The following is a 16012-nucleotide window of genomic DNA, read 5'->3' on the forward strand; positions in this document are numbered from 1 at the left end:
GCACACACACATAGGACAAACATCACTGCTGATATTAGGAAGGGAGGGAAACATTGCTTATCTGGTATTTCAGTGAAATAAAAATTAAAAGTGAAGATTTTCAAGCAGGAGGTATAATTGGAATGTATTTCTTCATGCAATTATTTTACCTTCATATTAGGAAAGTAGCAGTAAAATTCTGAAATTAAATTAAAATCATTTAAAAAGAAAATTAAAATTATTACATCTGTTTCCACAAAGAAGTATCCCAAATCTCAAGTTTTAAATACTCTCCCAGAGCCTACCATGACAATTAACACTGGGAAGAAAACAGGATCCTATCGACCATATACAGAATTTCAAATTATGTCAACAAGACCTGAGGATTATAACATTTTATGTCAGAATTTAATTATGGATAAAGTCTTCTTGAACACATACTGTGCCTCTACCTGGACCTTGCCATGCACATATGTACTTTCAAGCAAATGAAATATTAAAATTTGAATGGAGTCACTAGAACTAACTAGTATTGAGGGCAGTCCTCCCAGTGAGAGAAATACCAAAACAAAGTGAACATCCAGCCCAGTAGCAAACCTCTGAAGGGTAAAATGCAGTGATTGTTACTGAAATAAAATATGGGAAATTTTACCATGGTGCAAAGCATGGTAAGTTTTATTACTTACAAGTACTAATTCGTGTGAGTTCTAGTGGGGAGAAAAAAAAGCAGATCAGTGTAGCTGATGCATTCATATGAACAGTGAGAGGTTAAAAATGAGCATGCTAAATGGAACAAAAATAGTAACTGAGAAAAACATACAGAATCCCTAAGCAGATGCTAAGGAAGGCCTTTGAAGCAGTTAGTATAACTAAGTCTGAAACCAATAGGCTTATGCCTATTGAAGGACAAGGGTAATTGAAGGAAACAGTGATGAAGCAGGGAAGGAGACAGAAATAACCTCAACTGGGAAAAGATGATTCTATTAAAGTGGTCTTTATCCAACAACACATTCCTTGTGCTTTTATTTAAGACTGTCATACATCTTTCTCAAAAGACTTTCTCCAACTAATAAGTCCAAATCTACAGTGGGAATTAAGGCTCCTAGGCACAGTTTGTGTTAACCCCCACACACACGAGGCTCGTGCCGACAGTGCTCACTTGTTCTTCTCACCTGTGTGTATTCTCAAGTGGACCTTTAAGTGGTGGGACGTTCTGAAAGTTTTTCCACAATATGGGCAGTCTTTCATGGCAGAACCAAGGCTCCTGTCTCTCAGTAAAGCTGGCTGCTGGACTCCTACAGATCTCCCAGCTTCTTCTCCAATGTCTGCAACACAGAAATGTTCTCACATCACTTCAGCACATGTCAGAAGTTGTTCTCACTAAAACTGCTAACACAACACAAAGTTAAACATGTCAATACTACACCTGTCTATTTCATTCTTTAAATCTGACAGAATGCTGACAATTCATGTATTTTCTTGTTATTGTCTTAAATTATTTCATCTTTCCCATCATGATTTTAAGCAGCATATGGTACCTTTATATACTGAATTATACAAGAAAAGAAACAGCTGTGTCAGCAGCTGGTTTGATTTCTTCTTTTGCTTGGTTCCTATTAATTTTTTCCCCAAAAGTTTGAGATTGTTGTTTTGTTGAATCTATTTAATTTACAAGTATTTTGAAAACCTATAGGCTTTTATAGGGAAAAAGTTTGCACCAGTATAATAAAACCTCCTAAAACAAGAGAATTGCAGTGGCAGGGAGTCCAACAGCACTGACAAGGTCTACATGCAGAGCTAACCAACTTCCTCTGCAACATCTCAGCACTGGAATTACAACAGGCAACCCAGAGAGTGGCCTAATATCATGTGAAAAACAATGAAAAAACTGGTCAGATGAGGGGGAATTCCATCTCCCTCTCACCCACAGCTCCTGTGTTTTCCCCTTCAGAGTTCACAGCTACACTTATTCTTTGCATCATAACACAATGGGTGAGACTCCAGGACACCTCTTCTCTCTCCTGATATAAAGAAACAGTCATTTCAGCCATCTTGAATGAACTGCTTTTATCCAAGCAGGCAAGGAATAAAATAACTTACAAAAGACTGACATAAAAATTGCAAAATAAAAAAAAAAAAAAACGGAGGGCATTAAAAAAAAAGTAATTATTCAAACCACACAAGGCTCATCCATCATCTTGCACACAGAGGGTCATGTAATATCACTATAAGCATCTATTCAGTATCTCTATAAGCACCAATGCATGATGTCACCAAAAACCATGGCAAGTGTTGAAGCTGTGACCCAGATTGACACTCCTGGCACGTCAGGAGCAGGACACATGGACACAGCATCACACCCTGTGCAGAACTGAGCTATCTGGGTTAGATCCAGGTGGGGAGCACAGAGTTAAAACCTGCACACAGAGTCTTCATTATTTCAACCATAAACTACTGACTAAAAATGTTCTGTCTTTACCCATTTGATATGTAACTAAAGCTGTCAGGAAACATAGTGCAGTTTGCACAGCATTGCCTTTTAAAAGGAAGTAATGGGACATAAGAAAGACTTAAATATTTGGCTCTAATAAAATTTATTCTCACAGTAACAGCAGAGACCCAAATACCATGTTTCTGGAAAAGGTAACATTAACAGGCATTTCAGTATGTATTATAAAATTGTTCATCTAACCTATTTTGCTTAAAGCTGAAAGAAGGAGATGATAGAGCTATTAAATACATACATATATATTATATATATATATATGCTTATCTCAGTCATGTATGTAATCAAGCTATTACTACTTTTCAAAATGTAAATCTGATAGTTTTCACATCACATTCTTATTTAACATTTTCTGACTGTTCTTAGACCGCAGAGTTAAAGCATAATATTTAAGTTAGAAAGCTAGTAAATGTAATTTTGAATTATCTTCAAGTACATAAAGTTGCATGCTATAGGAGTCTATTTTGTCCTTGTGAGTTTAGGAAAACATATGTAGGTGCTAGCCTATAATTCCAATATCCCTAAAGAGTTTAGACTTTCCCGGTTTTTACTCCTCAAAAGTTGTATATAATTATGGCTTAAGCTTCTTTGGGAAAAAAAAAAAAAAGAATTCCTGAGTGCAATTATATTTTTCTGAAGTGCAAAACACAGAATGCATGATGATAAACTGCAGGATTTTATTTTGATTTTCAATAAATACCATATGAACATTATAGATAAATATATAGATAAAGTTAACAAGCCACTCAGAAGGAATTTACAGAATAAGACTGCTAGCTATGTTTTGCTACATGTCACTCTAAATGATGGCCTGTTATCCATTTGCCTTTTATCTTTCTATCTAGAATATGTGTGGCCCAATAAAAAAGAATAAATTTGTAAGATGAACAGCTCTCTTTGCAGATTTAAGAGTCTAATTTTCACTTTACACAAAATTGAATTTTTTCAAGGGAGCAAGACGATGGAGTTTACTCTAGCACTAATCCCTCTGAAAAAGCAAGCTGAAAACAACAATGAAGCAAAGAAAGATGTGGGTGGTCTGAAGAGTTCTCTTTTAGATTTAAGTAGACATACAGTAGATAGCTCCAAAGGCTTTACTCCAACAGGGGCCTTACCTTGAAGAATTTTTCTTCCCACAGTGAAAGCATTCCTAAGACTTTAAAGCTGGGCTGAGGGGTTTTCTTTTGAATTCCTCTGCCCACAAAGCCCACCGAAGCGCTGGAGGCCATCGCTACCTGAATGAGCAGCTTTACATCTAAGTTCTTTTATTTCAAACAATGAAAAGATATGTTCAAGGCTGCCGACTCTCCCCATCAAATGCTAACCCAGCTTCTTACCAGGGCCCCATTTTGCTACATTGTACCTCTTTATCAAAGCACTTAAGTTTAAGATGTGCTTAACTTTAAAATGTGTTTAAGTCTCACTGACTCTGCTACTGAGGTTTTCTTATGTTGAGTCTCTCAGAAGTGATCTGTGGAAACTAAGGATGAAAAAAGAAGAGACTGACAAGAATAAAGTTAAGAAACAAACTGAAGAATACAGACTATGCCAACATCACAATATGTGGGGAATGAAAAATCCTCAGCTTTTCCAATAATCATGTATTCTACACCTCTGACGTCCACCTTCTCCTGTTATTTAAAGCACCTTCACAAGCAGAAAGTCTCAGCTCTGTTAAATTGTGAAAAAATATAGCAAAAAAAGTAGTTTTACAGATCTGCAAAACTAGGATTGGCCTCCACAAATTAATTTATTATTTACTCAGGATTTTAGCTATGGTTTTGGGGGTTTCTCAATTCTGAGGATAAAAGATCAGGAAGGAAAGAGAACAGTTACTTATCTTACAGCCATTGTGGTTCTCTGATTTACGTGATCTATATGATGTGCACTTGATGCACATGGGATTACACTGGTTTTTTGTACTATCCATTTCCATTATAGGCAGGTCGGCATCCTGAATATCTTCCTGCCCATCCCAACCTTTCCTGATTAAAGTGCAGGAAATAAGGGACTAAAGTATGATATAGATGTATATACTAGATGTGAGACTTCCCAGCCTTGCCTCTGAACTTACTGTCACTGAGCTTTCCTTTCACTTTATAAGTTCACAGCAAAAGTCCTGGACAGAAATGTGGAAAGCAACATTCAGTTCTAAATATGAAAGTTTTTTGTGCCAGTCTAAGGACAAGGAACAGCTGTGAGTCCCCAGCTGCTCCGTGTGCTGTACCTGCACAGAGGCAGAGAGCACTCCCTGACCCAGGACAGAGGAATTCAGCCACAAAGCTGCTTCTGTGGAGGTATGACAGGGACATCTCTTGCACACCATGCCTCAACTGCACTTAATGTGACTATGCCCATGTTCTCGTGGGGTAAATGCAAGGAAAGAAAGTTCACTTCAACATCTGTATCAGAAGGTGGCATAACCAAAGAGCCAATTTGGCCAAAATGTGAGCAAATTGATTTGGTATGCAGACTGACATAAAAATTAGCCAGTTCATAAGATCAGTATTTGAGGGATTGCCCTTCTTCAGACAGATGCCCAGTTCTCAGGAGAGAAGGGCCTAAAAGCCACCACTCCTCATCTAGCAGGGAGATCAGGTTGGTTCCACATCACTGCCACAGGCAGAAAGAGTTTCCACAGAGACAGATAATCCCACAAACAGTTCTGGAGCCAGGAGCACTTTTACAGTAGAAGGTTAAAAGAAAGTGAGAGAGACACCAGTGAATCCTTTTTTTTACAGTCAGTATCTTACTGCTGGTTATCAGAAATGGTCTAGCCAGAAACAAGCCATGGCCATGGCCAGCAGTGCCCTCAGCACACAGATACAGATGCCACAGAAGAGAAATGCCAGCTTCAGTGGATATTGCCAGAAAAGAGAAGACAAACTTAGATGGACAGTGAGTCTCTGTACTCAAAGCAGAAGCTATCTAGGCAGTCATATGAGGAGCAAAAGGAAACAAATTCTTTGACATTTCCATATATATTCTGTATGACTGGTCTACCTGTCTAGAATGAGCCCATAAACATGACTAGAAAAGTGTGGATTGCTTTTGTAAAAAGAAAACTATTTTCACTTGGTTAGGCAGCAGCACTGACTTCAGCCATGATAGCAATCAAATTCTGAAAGGAACATCTACATATATGTACCACAGATTTCACCAGAGTATTTATTTGCTGCGTGTATGTGAAGGTGCAGGGATTCACAAAGAGGTGCTTTCATGATCAAAGGAGCTAAATTGCAGTCCTCGTGAAGGCTAAATCATCAGTGAAGTCAGTTGGAATTTGTCGACATAAGGTTTGCCAAATTAGCCAAAAACAGGCAATCACATGGAAAAGGGAATCAACTCACAAAATAGGTATTCAGACTTACAAGTATGTGTTTGGTCTTGCACAATTTTCAACATTATTAAAGAACCCTTTGAAAATGTGGCCAGCAACCTTTAAAGCTGCACATAATCCCAAATTTTCATATATTTCTGAAATTCAGAATATTTGTAGTTCTTCAAGTCTGCCTGTGAAAGTTACTGAAACTTGGTGCAATGAGAAGTGGTAGTGACCACAGCTATTTTTTGATGACCCATAAACCACCCAGATTAGTCCATCTTGTGGAAGGAAATCTAATGTCAAGAAAGGAACTAGAAGATATTTAGTGTTAATCCTGTCACTACTGTCAGCTTCTTGCAAGTGTGCCTGAACTCAACCACCTCATTCCCTGGGAAGCAACATAAAATATGCCAAGTTTCTGGGAAAACATGCTTTACCTTTCTTGCCTATTCCTAAGAGAAAGCCTTAATAATACTGAAAATAGTGTAAAATAGGAATATAATTAGAGATATAATTAATCATATTTTTCTGCCTACCTGAAGTAGCTTCAATTAGCATCATCCCATGTAAATGAGAACAGAATCTGGCCCTGTGCTCATAATTTGAAATTAGAACCCTATTAGGGGATGTCACTACACTTTTTTGCTAGTGAAGTTCATGGTTTAAAATGAAGGTTTCTAATATTACTAAATATTACAGTTATATTTTAGGCCTCCGGAAAGAGTTACTAATGTCTTAGGTCAGGAACAACTTGCTGTCTCTATTGTTTCATCCAGGATTTAGGTTTTATAATGACCATATAAGGGAATCTTAAACTGTTTCTATGGATTGGCAGAGAATTTGTTTAAACACAGAGCTATTTTAGAAGAGAATTGGAAAGGAAGCCTACTAGTGAGAAAGCAGCATTCACATTGTTTGTATTATTAGAAATAAAGATTATACAAAGGTTCCACTGGTAAATAAAAAGATACCACGTCTGACATGAGAATTCCCTCTTAGCCCTCTGAACCACACAGACAAACAACATGCACAAACTGCCCTGCCTCTGTTAACAATTAGTCACTGGCAGAGTTAAACTTAAAATACAGTCTAAATGAAACTGCAGTAAAAGGCCCAGAACCATTTGTACAGGGCAAGACTTGCAGCTTGTAGAAGTGAGCAAATGGCAGCCACGGCCAACACCTCGGGCTGCAGGGGAGTGCCTGGGTGTTATTTCAAGCTCAACAGGAAGGGAGCCAAAATATTGTAAACAATTTCTTAGTAACTGGTGATGCACACACACCTTAAGCCCACTCCTGGAACACCCTACACGTGAGGATTGGTGGTTTTCACACCCCATGGGTTCACAACACTTTGCATGGCAATACTGTATGTATGCAGTGCTGGTTATAGCTTAATGCTTTTCATTGTGGTGCTCTGAGACTCATGCAAAATCTGTATATAGCACAGAGAGACACTGATGGAACACTTCAACAAAATTAAGATTTTGTTAATCACAAAATGTTTCTTATCCTCTTCTTTTCATTCCAATCAAATTCCCTACAGAGGTTTTTTTTTCTGCAGTTCTTAGCAGTCTTACTTCTCAATTTTTTTCTAAAATTTTAAAACCTTTTAAGATAATCACAGATCAAACACAGTTTCTGAGTACATCATTTTAGCTGTTTCATTTCTTTGAAGAATCGTGTGACCGAAAGACATAGAAACTCAGATTTAGCACTTAAAACACAGGGTTGTTTACTTTTCCACTAGCTGACAGAGCTCAGTTTTGACCAAAAATTGAGCATGGTTAAAAAAAATATTTTTGAGAGAATATTTTTTGTATGAGACCTCTTTAACTGTTTTGTTTTGGGTTTTATTTTAAGAAAGAAGACATCTTAAGCACCTTACAATATCTTTCATTTAACAGTTGGCAGGAGGAAACTCCCAGATGAACACTGGCCTGTGTCTTTCTCTTTAACCAGCTGAGTGATCCAAGCTTTTAATAAAGCTGTTCCAATTATTGTAAAAGTCATCTAGTACCTTATAGCCACAAATATTGACAGTTTATTGCACAACGCATTCATGGCATTTGAAGGTCACATCATACATAATACATACACTTTTATAAAAGTGTCTGGAACAAAGAGATACATGATCAGCAATTACATCTTACCATTCAAGGGTATGATTTTATACTTATTGAAAATGAAATACTGTAAGAAATGCAAATTGTTAATAAAACACAAAATAGTTAATTTTCTGTATTTATTGTTTTATTAATCAGCAGTACCAAGTTCAGTTGTATAAAATCAATGGAATGCCATTCATGACTCAAGAAGATTACAGTTACATATCATTATCCTGCAAACCATCACACATATTCTTATCTCAGCCTGAGAAGAAGTTTCAAATTTTAATCTCACTACTGTACACCTCTCCAGCCCTACTGAGTTCAATGTAACTTCAACACTTACATTTGAGTCAGGACTTCACCATATTGTTACAATATTAGTTTTGATAAAACTGAATTGGAACACAAAAGAGAGCTGAAGATCCTTTTAAAAAAATATATGCACATGCAGGCATGTCAAACTTCTTCACCCTCTTCCAGTGCCCCTGACTTAAGGGGCACAACGCGCACAAATGGTGCAATTAAAAGTTAAAAGTTTCCATTTATTCAGTCAGACCTGTGCACAGTCCTTCAATGAATTCAATGCATATCAGAAAAACACAGAGCAGAGTCATGGAGTGCTTGTTTTTGGTTAGTCTTCTTTTTTTTTTTGATGTTACTACTAGCTGCTGGAACCTCTAGCTACCTAATGAGAGATGGCTAGAGGCAAATGACCATGGATCACTACATTGTTCCCCACTACATTTTTGCCCCAATACCATTTTTGGCAGTTTGTTTCAAAACTGCAGAATACAAAAGCTTCTCTCCAAAGCCCTTAACATGCAAAACTCTTCCACCATCCAACCCCTTCACTGGTTTTTCAGATCTGCCACTCCAAAATCATGACCTTAAAATCCTACTTCCTTAACCTGACTGTATAGCTGAAAGCACTTCCCATCCCAAATCACCTAGTTTGTCAGATGAGGTTCATGAAATTCCACTAGACTTGTGTTATCTTTCCACAGGAAAAGAGGAGGCCTTAGAAGTGAATGTACTTTGCCATTTATCAGAAAGTCATTTATCTAGCTAGTGCTAATTCTTGCTTTCTTCAGAAGAGCACACCTGAGCTGCCAGGATACCCTGTTGTACTCCTCTGTCCATAATGTGTGTCTTCTCAAGCAAAGCAGCTTTTGGACCTTTTGGACCAGCAAAGTTGGGCTTAAATACATATTCACGGATCTTTCCCTGTTTTTTTGCCAACGGTCTTTGCCATCTATCCTCAAAATTTACTTTGGTGTCCAATTATGCTTCTGATAGCAAGGTTATCTCCCAAACCTTTCATATGACATACTTCATATGGTTTTCCCCTCCCTTTCTTAAAACAGGCTTAGAATATTCTGGAGTTTTACCAAAAGTTAGTGTGAACAGTAGTCTGTGATTTTCAGCAGTTTTCTTACCCAAACCCTTGACTCACCTGGGTTAGCTTTGATCCTGTCACCTAAATTTGAAATGGGCACTTGATTACTGACCAGGGAGAACAAAGTCTTTCCAAACTTCATACAGATTGTATACTGCTTTTGGACAAAATTCCAGTGGGGAATCTAAGCAGAGAGGCTATCCAACTGGACCATCTTTTGGATTTGTATGTGTTATTTGTAGGCAGGTGTTCAGGTACCAGATGGCCTTAAAACCCATACTACTCAGGTTATAGCAGCTTCTACAAGCTGTCTGCATCATATTCCCATCTCTGAGATTTGCAGAGTGGCTACATGGAGCTTGATAAACACTTTTACCTAGCATTGCTCTCCTGATGCCAAGGCTAGATCAGATATCCAATTTGGGAGAGTTGCCTTACAGTCCCTCTTTAATTAAGTACTCCTGATCTCCCACTCCTGGGATGGATTGCTGCTGCTGATTAAGCTCCAGAAGTAAGGATCTGTGGAGGCAATTTCATGAGGGAGAAAATGAAGTTGCTAGCTAATCAACTAAAATAACCATTAACTGGACTTCTGTGAATGAATATGTTGCCTTCTCCTTGCTTCCACTCTTAGCCTGTTTCTTCCACACTGGGAGCTCTACAACCCTACAAACCAGAGGGGTAAGGGGTACTTCACCATGACCTCTATCTTGTTCCTAAAACACTTGTGAGACACACAGGACCATTTGGTACAGTGTGCAGGCTACACAATGAAGGATATCCAAGATGGTATCAGTAAACCATAGGAAAAATGACGAATCTGGGTGGAAGGGAGCTCTGTTGAATCTCTTTTCTCTAAGTTCTTCTCATGTTCCCAAAAATGCATTCTCTCAGACTCTAAGAAGTACAAATTAACACCCATCTCCTGGTAGTTTTTTAAATCCATTGATATTTGTTAAAATCTTTTGAGTACTTGCATAGAAATATTTATTAATTACACTAGCCAAGTTTCACCCTCAGTTTCTCGGTTAAAAAAATCCAAAAAACAAACAAATATTTTTTTTCAAGTGAGAACCACACACCTGCCTTCATTATAAGTAGCTCTCAGGACATCAGGCATCATTGGGTAAGTTCTTGCATACTATTGTTTAAGAAAACCCTTTTTCATTATTATTATCTTATCACAGAGTGGAAAAATCAGCACAGAAGTGCCAGTAGCAGGTCAGATTTTATAAAAATTCATTCTACTAAAGAAAAGCATGAATTATTTAAAATGTCGCAGGAATGTCTTTCTGTAGACACTGGCAAGAAAAAATAAAAACAACAAAAGAATCAGGCACGTAAAAAGAACTATACAGGTAGCTAAATTACTAATTTCCCCCTCAACAAAATGAGAAAGAATTAAAGACTCTCATTCCATTTACAGATTACTGATTAGAGAGGTGCTGACAGAGTCTCTAAAGAGTGAATAATGTCATGGTGTGTGTTACAACATTTGGACTTTGATATGAGATGCTTTTCCAGTATCTGTATTTTCTTACTTTCAACTTTCCAGTGCTCCGTTCAAACTAAATGACCACTTTAAGTTAATATAAATACTTTTGTAAATAATTTTTCTCCCATTTAACTTCTTTGGTACAAGCCACTTGAGGATAATTTCCAACTTTTTTATCCATTTCACAAAAAAAAAAAAAAAAAACTGTATTTGAATAAATACTTACAAGCAGCTCTAAACTGCTGAATCTACTTTACTAGCACCCTTTTTCTATAAATAAAATATGTTAATTACATGAGTTTTGCTGTAATGGAAAAATATTGATTAAATTCATTACATTAAATCTTGAGAAGGGATCCTTTAACTCTTTGGTATAGGTTTTTTCCTCATTGTTTTAACAGTGTACTGTGAGAATACTGAGAACATGATATTATCTGAAAGAACTCATTAGTTTTTTTATACTAATGTATCTCAAAAAGTATTACTAGGTCAAATCATATCCATGTTTTGTAAAATAGCCTTAATGTACACGGATACCATAAAATGATATTTGTGGGTGTGCTGGTTTTGCATTTGGGCTATAAAAATTCTGAAATGCTGCCTATGGAGCTGATCTATCAATAACCCAGTTTTCTACTATGAAAATAGAATTTTTTTATTTTTTTCATCTGAACTACTCTAGTCAAAAAAAAAAAAAAAAATTGAATGCTGTCCTCTGATTTAGCTGAGCTTGTGGCAATAACTGGTTTAGGCATAGGCTTCAGTATGCTGGAATGATCCTGAAACTAATTTTGCATGTGTTGGAGTTGGACTGTGGCCATGCACGTCAGTATGCTGGAACAGAGTTATCTAAATCCTGAGCCTTATTTTACATGTGCTGGTGTTGGACTGTGGCCCTGCAATCTTTTAGGTCTCCATCTGTAGCTATCAAAGCCAGGGTGTGCCCAGCCACTCGCTACTGCTCACTGCCTTCCTTCCACAGAAAAGCTCCAGGCTCACAACCACCCCCCTATACACTGGGGTCACTGGGAGCTCTTCAGAGTCCTGGCCAGTCTCATCAACCTTTCTCTATAACCTCTTTGTGGCCATGACCAGCCTTTTGCAGTGCATCTCACTAGGATCCTAGGTGGTTAGCAAGTCCCTCACCAGTGATGAGAAATACCAACCTCTTGGACAGATGTTTCCTCAGACTCAGCACATTAATTCCTTTCTCAATACCAGGTAAAGCAGCCTTCTCATTTTTCAGCAAGCTATGGAGCCCACAGTCCCACGACTGATGGAAGACCCTTCCTAATTTCCCAGCCTAAATGTTTTCCCTTCAGCCATCAGCCAAAGGAATTTGAAGCTCAGAAAGTCTAGTCCAAAAGCTGGTGATTGTTTACTCCTGGGGAAGTGGACAAGAAAAGATCAGGCCACAGTAAAGAAACCCTGGCTTTGCACCAATCTGAAACACCAGCACAGAGGCAGGAATGGGGCCTGAGCAAAGCAAAGTCACTGTACAAGGTCCTTATCATGACAAGGTGAACTGGTAACCTCCAGGGACATACAGGCTGACGGCAGCAACGTACGAAGTTTTTGCAAGCCTTCTGCTTACTTGCAGCTCCTCCACATTAATCCACCAGTAAATACATATTTTAACCCATCAGAAGCACCTATAAAATTAGGAGATAATCCAGACTGGCTTGATTTGCACACACATTTCCCTACCAGAAATGCTGTCTCTAAGGAGCCCAGCAACCTGGAGCAACAAATTCACACAAAGGTCAAAATTAGAAATTTGAATGAAGATCAGGCATTCTTCTCTGGCTGGACAGACACAAGTTATCTCACTGTCTGTCTCAGAGACAGAGAGACTTATTTTAGAAGAAGGATAGTGTTCTATCTCTTAACTTATTAGCAATGCACTTTCTTCAAATTCCAACAGCAAAAGAAATTCAAAACCCAGGTAGTCTGCATGCACGGAAGCACCTTTTGTTTAATAAATAATTCAACCATGTATTCCTTTTTAATTTAAAAACGGTCTGACTGAACAGTCAACAGAGTGAACTAAAGTTGGCAAAATACAGTGTTGAAAAATTAAAAAGTGTATTCAAGGCCGTATTCATTTGCTTCACTCCTCATATACTGGAGAGACAGGCTGTGCTGAAGTTCTAGCTTTTTTCTTTTTCTTTTAAATTATACACATTCAGTCACATGATGCTCACTTGCCTTTGAAAGCTGCCTTGCCCTGGAATTAGTCTTTCTCTCTTTCTGTTACCAGTACAGCAGCTGCTGCTCCTCTACCTCATGAACATCATCAGAAATTCAGCCAAAATGTTCTCACCAGCTCCTCTGCCATGCCTGTGGGGGCCAGACTTAAACTATCCACCATCTTGGAAAGCAGAAATGCTGTAAAACCTTCTGAAAATATTCAGATCATCATCAGATTGATGGTCCCATATATCAATAAGTGTCTAGTGAGGTACAGGAAACTCATCTGGCAGCAAAAATCTGCAGATACTGATGCATTGAAATCCATCCCAGGACTGAGTTTGTAACACACTATTGTAAACGAGTACAAATACTTGGGATCAGTCGAGTGCATTTGGTACTCACTTACTCTCTTAAAGACAGCCACAAGCTTATAGCATTATCTTAAATATGAATTTACAGGCTCACTTTTGTAAAATAAAATTGTTAGCAGTAAGTAGTTAAGAATAAGAAGGAAAAAAGCTAATGGACTCAACTCTTACACAGCCTTCTGTACCATAGTTTCAAATAATTTCTTGAATCTTGGAGCAGACAGAAAGGAAAAGGCAATTCTGTGGTTAAACCTCCTTATTTCATATTTCTGGAGATGAATCTGCTCCCCCACATATCCCAAAGCAGAAGCAGGTACTTAATGGTTTCCTAACCCAGCGCAGCCTTTAGGCCTCTGCTTTGCTGAGTGTTTGCTTCCCATCACTCCGAATGGCTTTCCCATGTTTTTCATCCTCTCTGATTGGCACCTTCTGGAGCAATGACCATTCTCTAACCATCAGACAACAGCCACCAACATGAAATCCCAAGGCTGATAATGCTCAGATGATATTAAATGCTGACACAAGGAAATCTTATCTCAGAGAGGTCAGATATGCAGGAAAGAAGATCCTAACTGGGAAGGAGAATAGGGGAAACCTAACCCTTACAAAGTTACATTGCCTTTATAGAAAATGACTTGGCAATAAGATCTTTCAAAGTGGACATATTTATTTAAAACTCATGTTAGACCCTCTGGATGACAGAAATGAGTCACATATAGGATACAGAAGTTTCACAAGTGCATCCTGATTATTACACATCTTATGGAAGAAGAGCAGGCTTTCTCCAAATTTTCACTAATCTGAACACTAGTAAAATTTCCTGCAATATATAAGATGAAAACAGCAACCAGACCAGATAAATTTGTACAGATAGGAAAATTCCATTGCTCATCTTCCATTATTCTGACCAAACCGCCTATGAATGATATGTCCAAAATGTATCTCTGAATCTGACAAAATATGAACAAATGCATCACTCTAACTACAGAGATTTAGACACAACTCCTCCCCTGCAAGTCAGAGAATCCTCAGGTTCTAATTTTGGCTGATTACTGGCTTGCACTGAGATGCTCTGCAATAAGAACCATGTCAGAAAACAGACTGATTTAAACCCTGAGAATGCAGGCTCCTGCATTTGTGCAGACACACGTTTCCATGCCTTTTCAGGATGGCAGTGGTGGGAGCCACTCCAATAGCCTGGCAAGCCCACACAGAATTTGGTTCATGACAAACTGGCTTGCACCAGATTACATTTGAAAGCTGTCTACAGTGGGACTGGCCAACCTAACAAAGTCATGCATGGGGTTGAGGAAAGGTGAATGGCAGCATTAAGTGGTCAAACAAAATTTAAATAATTCTAAAAATTCTACTAGCATTGGTTCTTTCCTGGCTACAAATTTTACAGATATGTGTCCAGTCATGAGAGTCATAGCTGTTTGTTTCAAAAGAGAGATTCTGTTGACTAACTAGGCAGTGGAGCTTGCTGATAGAAGCTGAAATATTATAATAAAGGATGGACAAACAAACAGTATCTCCCTACCGCTGCCATTTTTTCATCATAAAACTGCAGGAGAGTAGCACTGCGCATTTAAAACAAACAATGATGGGAAGATGGGACTTCAGAAAGGGAATTCAGATACCAGACAGGACACTGAGGAGTGTTGCACATCAGTGGAACTGATTCCAGAAAGGAATTGCTGAATAGTCCATCATCTGCAGTACTGCTCCAGTGAGTGCTGTTCACCAAACAGCAACATACTTCCTCTCTGTGTTCTAGGGTTCTTTTCAATTAATATTTGTTTTAGGTATGTTGAATTATTGCTCATCTACTAAGATATTATTTGATTTAAAAAAAGGAAAAAATCTTTTCTTCTTGGTTACATTTTCACACAGGTTTTTTGAAGTAGGAGAGTAAACACACAGTCCCTATGATGGCAATTTCCATTCATAGTTTGACAACTAAATGTTGCGATGTTACTTGAAACTCCTGCCTCTTATCTTTCAATTTTTCTTTAGGGAAAAACAGTGCAGAAATATACCCTGCCATCTATTTGAAAAGATGCAGATATAATCCACCTATGATGATGCAATTTTTGGAACTAAGACTGTGATCCAAAACAGCAGTCTGATCTACATTTTAACTGCAGCTATTGCAATAAATAAAACCAAACACTGTGATTCTCCACATATCTATATTTATTCTCATAATGCTTTGCAAGATTTCTGTCTGAGAATGCTTTATATAAGTAATCAGTATTGAAAATTTTCCCTGATAAATATGTATCTTAAGACTGTAGAATTATAGATAGGTCGGGGTATGCATCCAGATCTTTCCTTGTTTTCCATCTGTGCAGAATTTGCTGGCCATCAAATGTTTAAATATCTGAGGGTCTTCTGATGGCAGACAACCAGCAACATAAGATCAGTCAGCATCACAGGAAAACCCATCTCCTCTGGCATTGCCTGGGACTTTGTTCAGCATGGTCATTTGAGGCAGCAATGGCAAACCAGCCTGTCCCATGGAACCAGGGTGTTCCAGGGAGGTGGCTGAGGCACACTGACAGCGTGGGAACTGACGGCACTCATCTGGCTTCCTGCAAGGGACCACACCCCTGTGGAGGAGCTGTACTTCTCCAAAAG

The 16012-nt window shown here is 38.2% G+C and overlaps 1 protein-coding gene across 1 annotated transcript in view; it reads right to left on the reverse strand.

Annotated features, from left to right (window-relative positions):
* Positions 1 to 16012, reverse strand: part of ZNF536 (zinc finger protein 536) — a 183727-nt gene that overhangs the window by 127096 nt on the left and 40619 nt on the right. The window contains exon 2 of the mRNA XM_053987760.1: positions 1152 to 1304. Coding sequence (XP_053843735.1) covers positions 1152 to 1304 — 153 coding nt within the window. The remainder of the gene's footprint in view (positions 1 to 1151; positions 1305 to 16012) is intronic.

This window comes from Vidua macroura, chromosome 11, assembly GCF_024509145.1.
Source record: "Vidua macroura isolate BioBank_ID:100142 chromosome 11, ASM2450914v1, whole genome shotgun sequence".
Classification (NCBI taxonomy): Eukaryota; Metazoa; Chordata; class Aves; order Passeriformes; family Viduidae; genus Vidua; species Vidua macroura.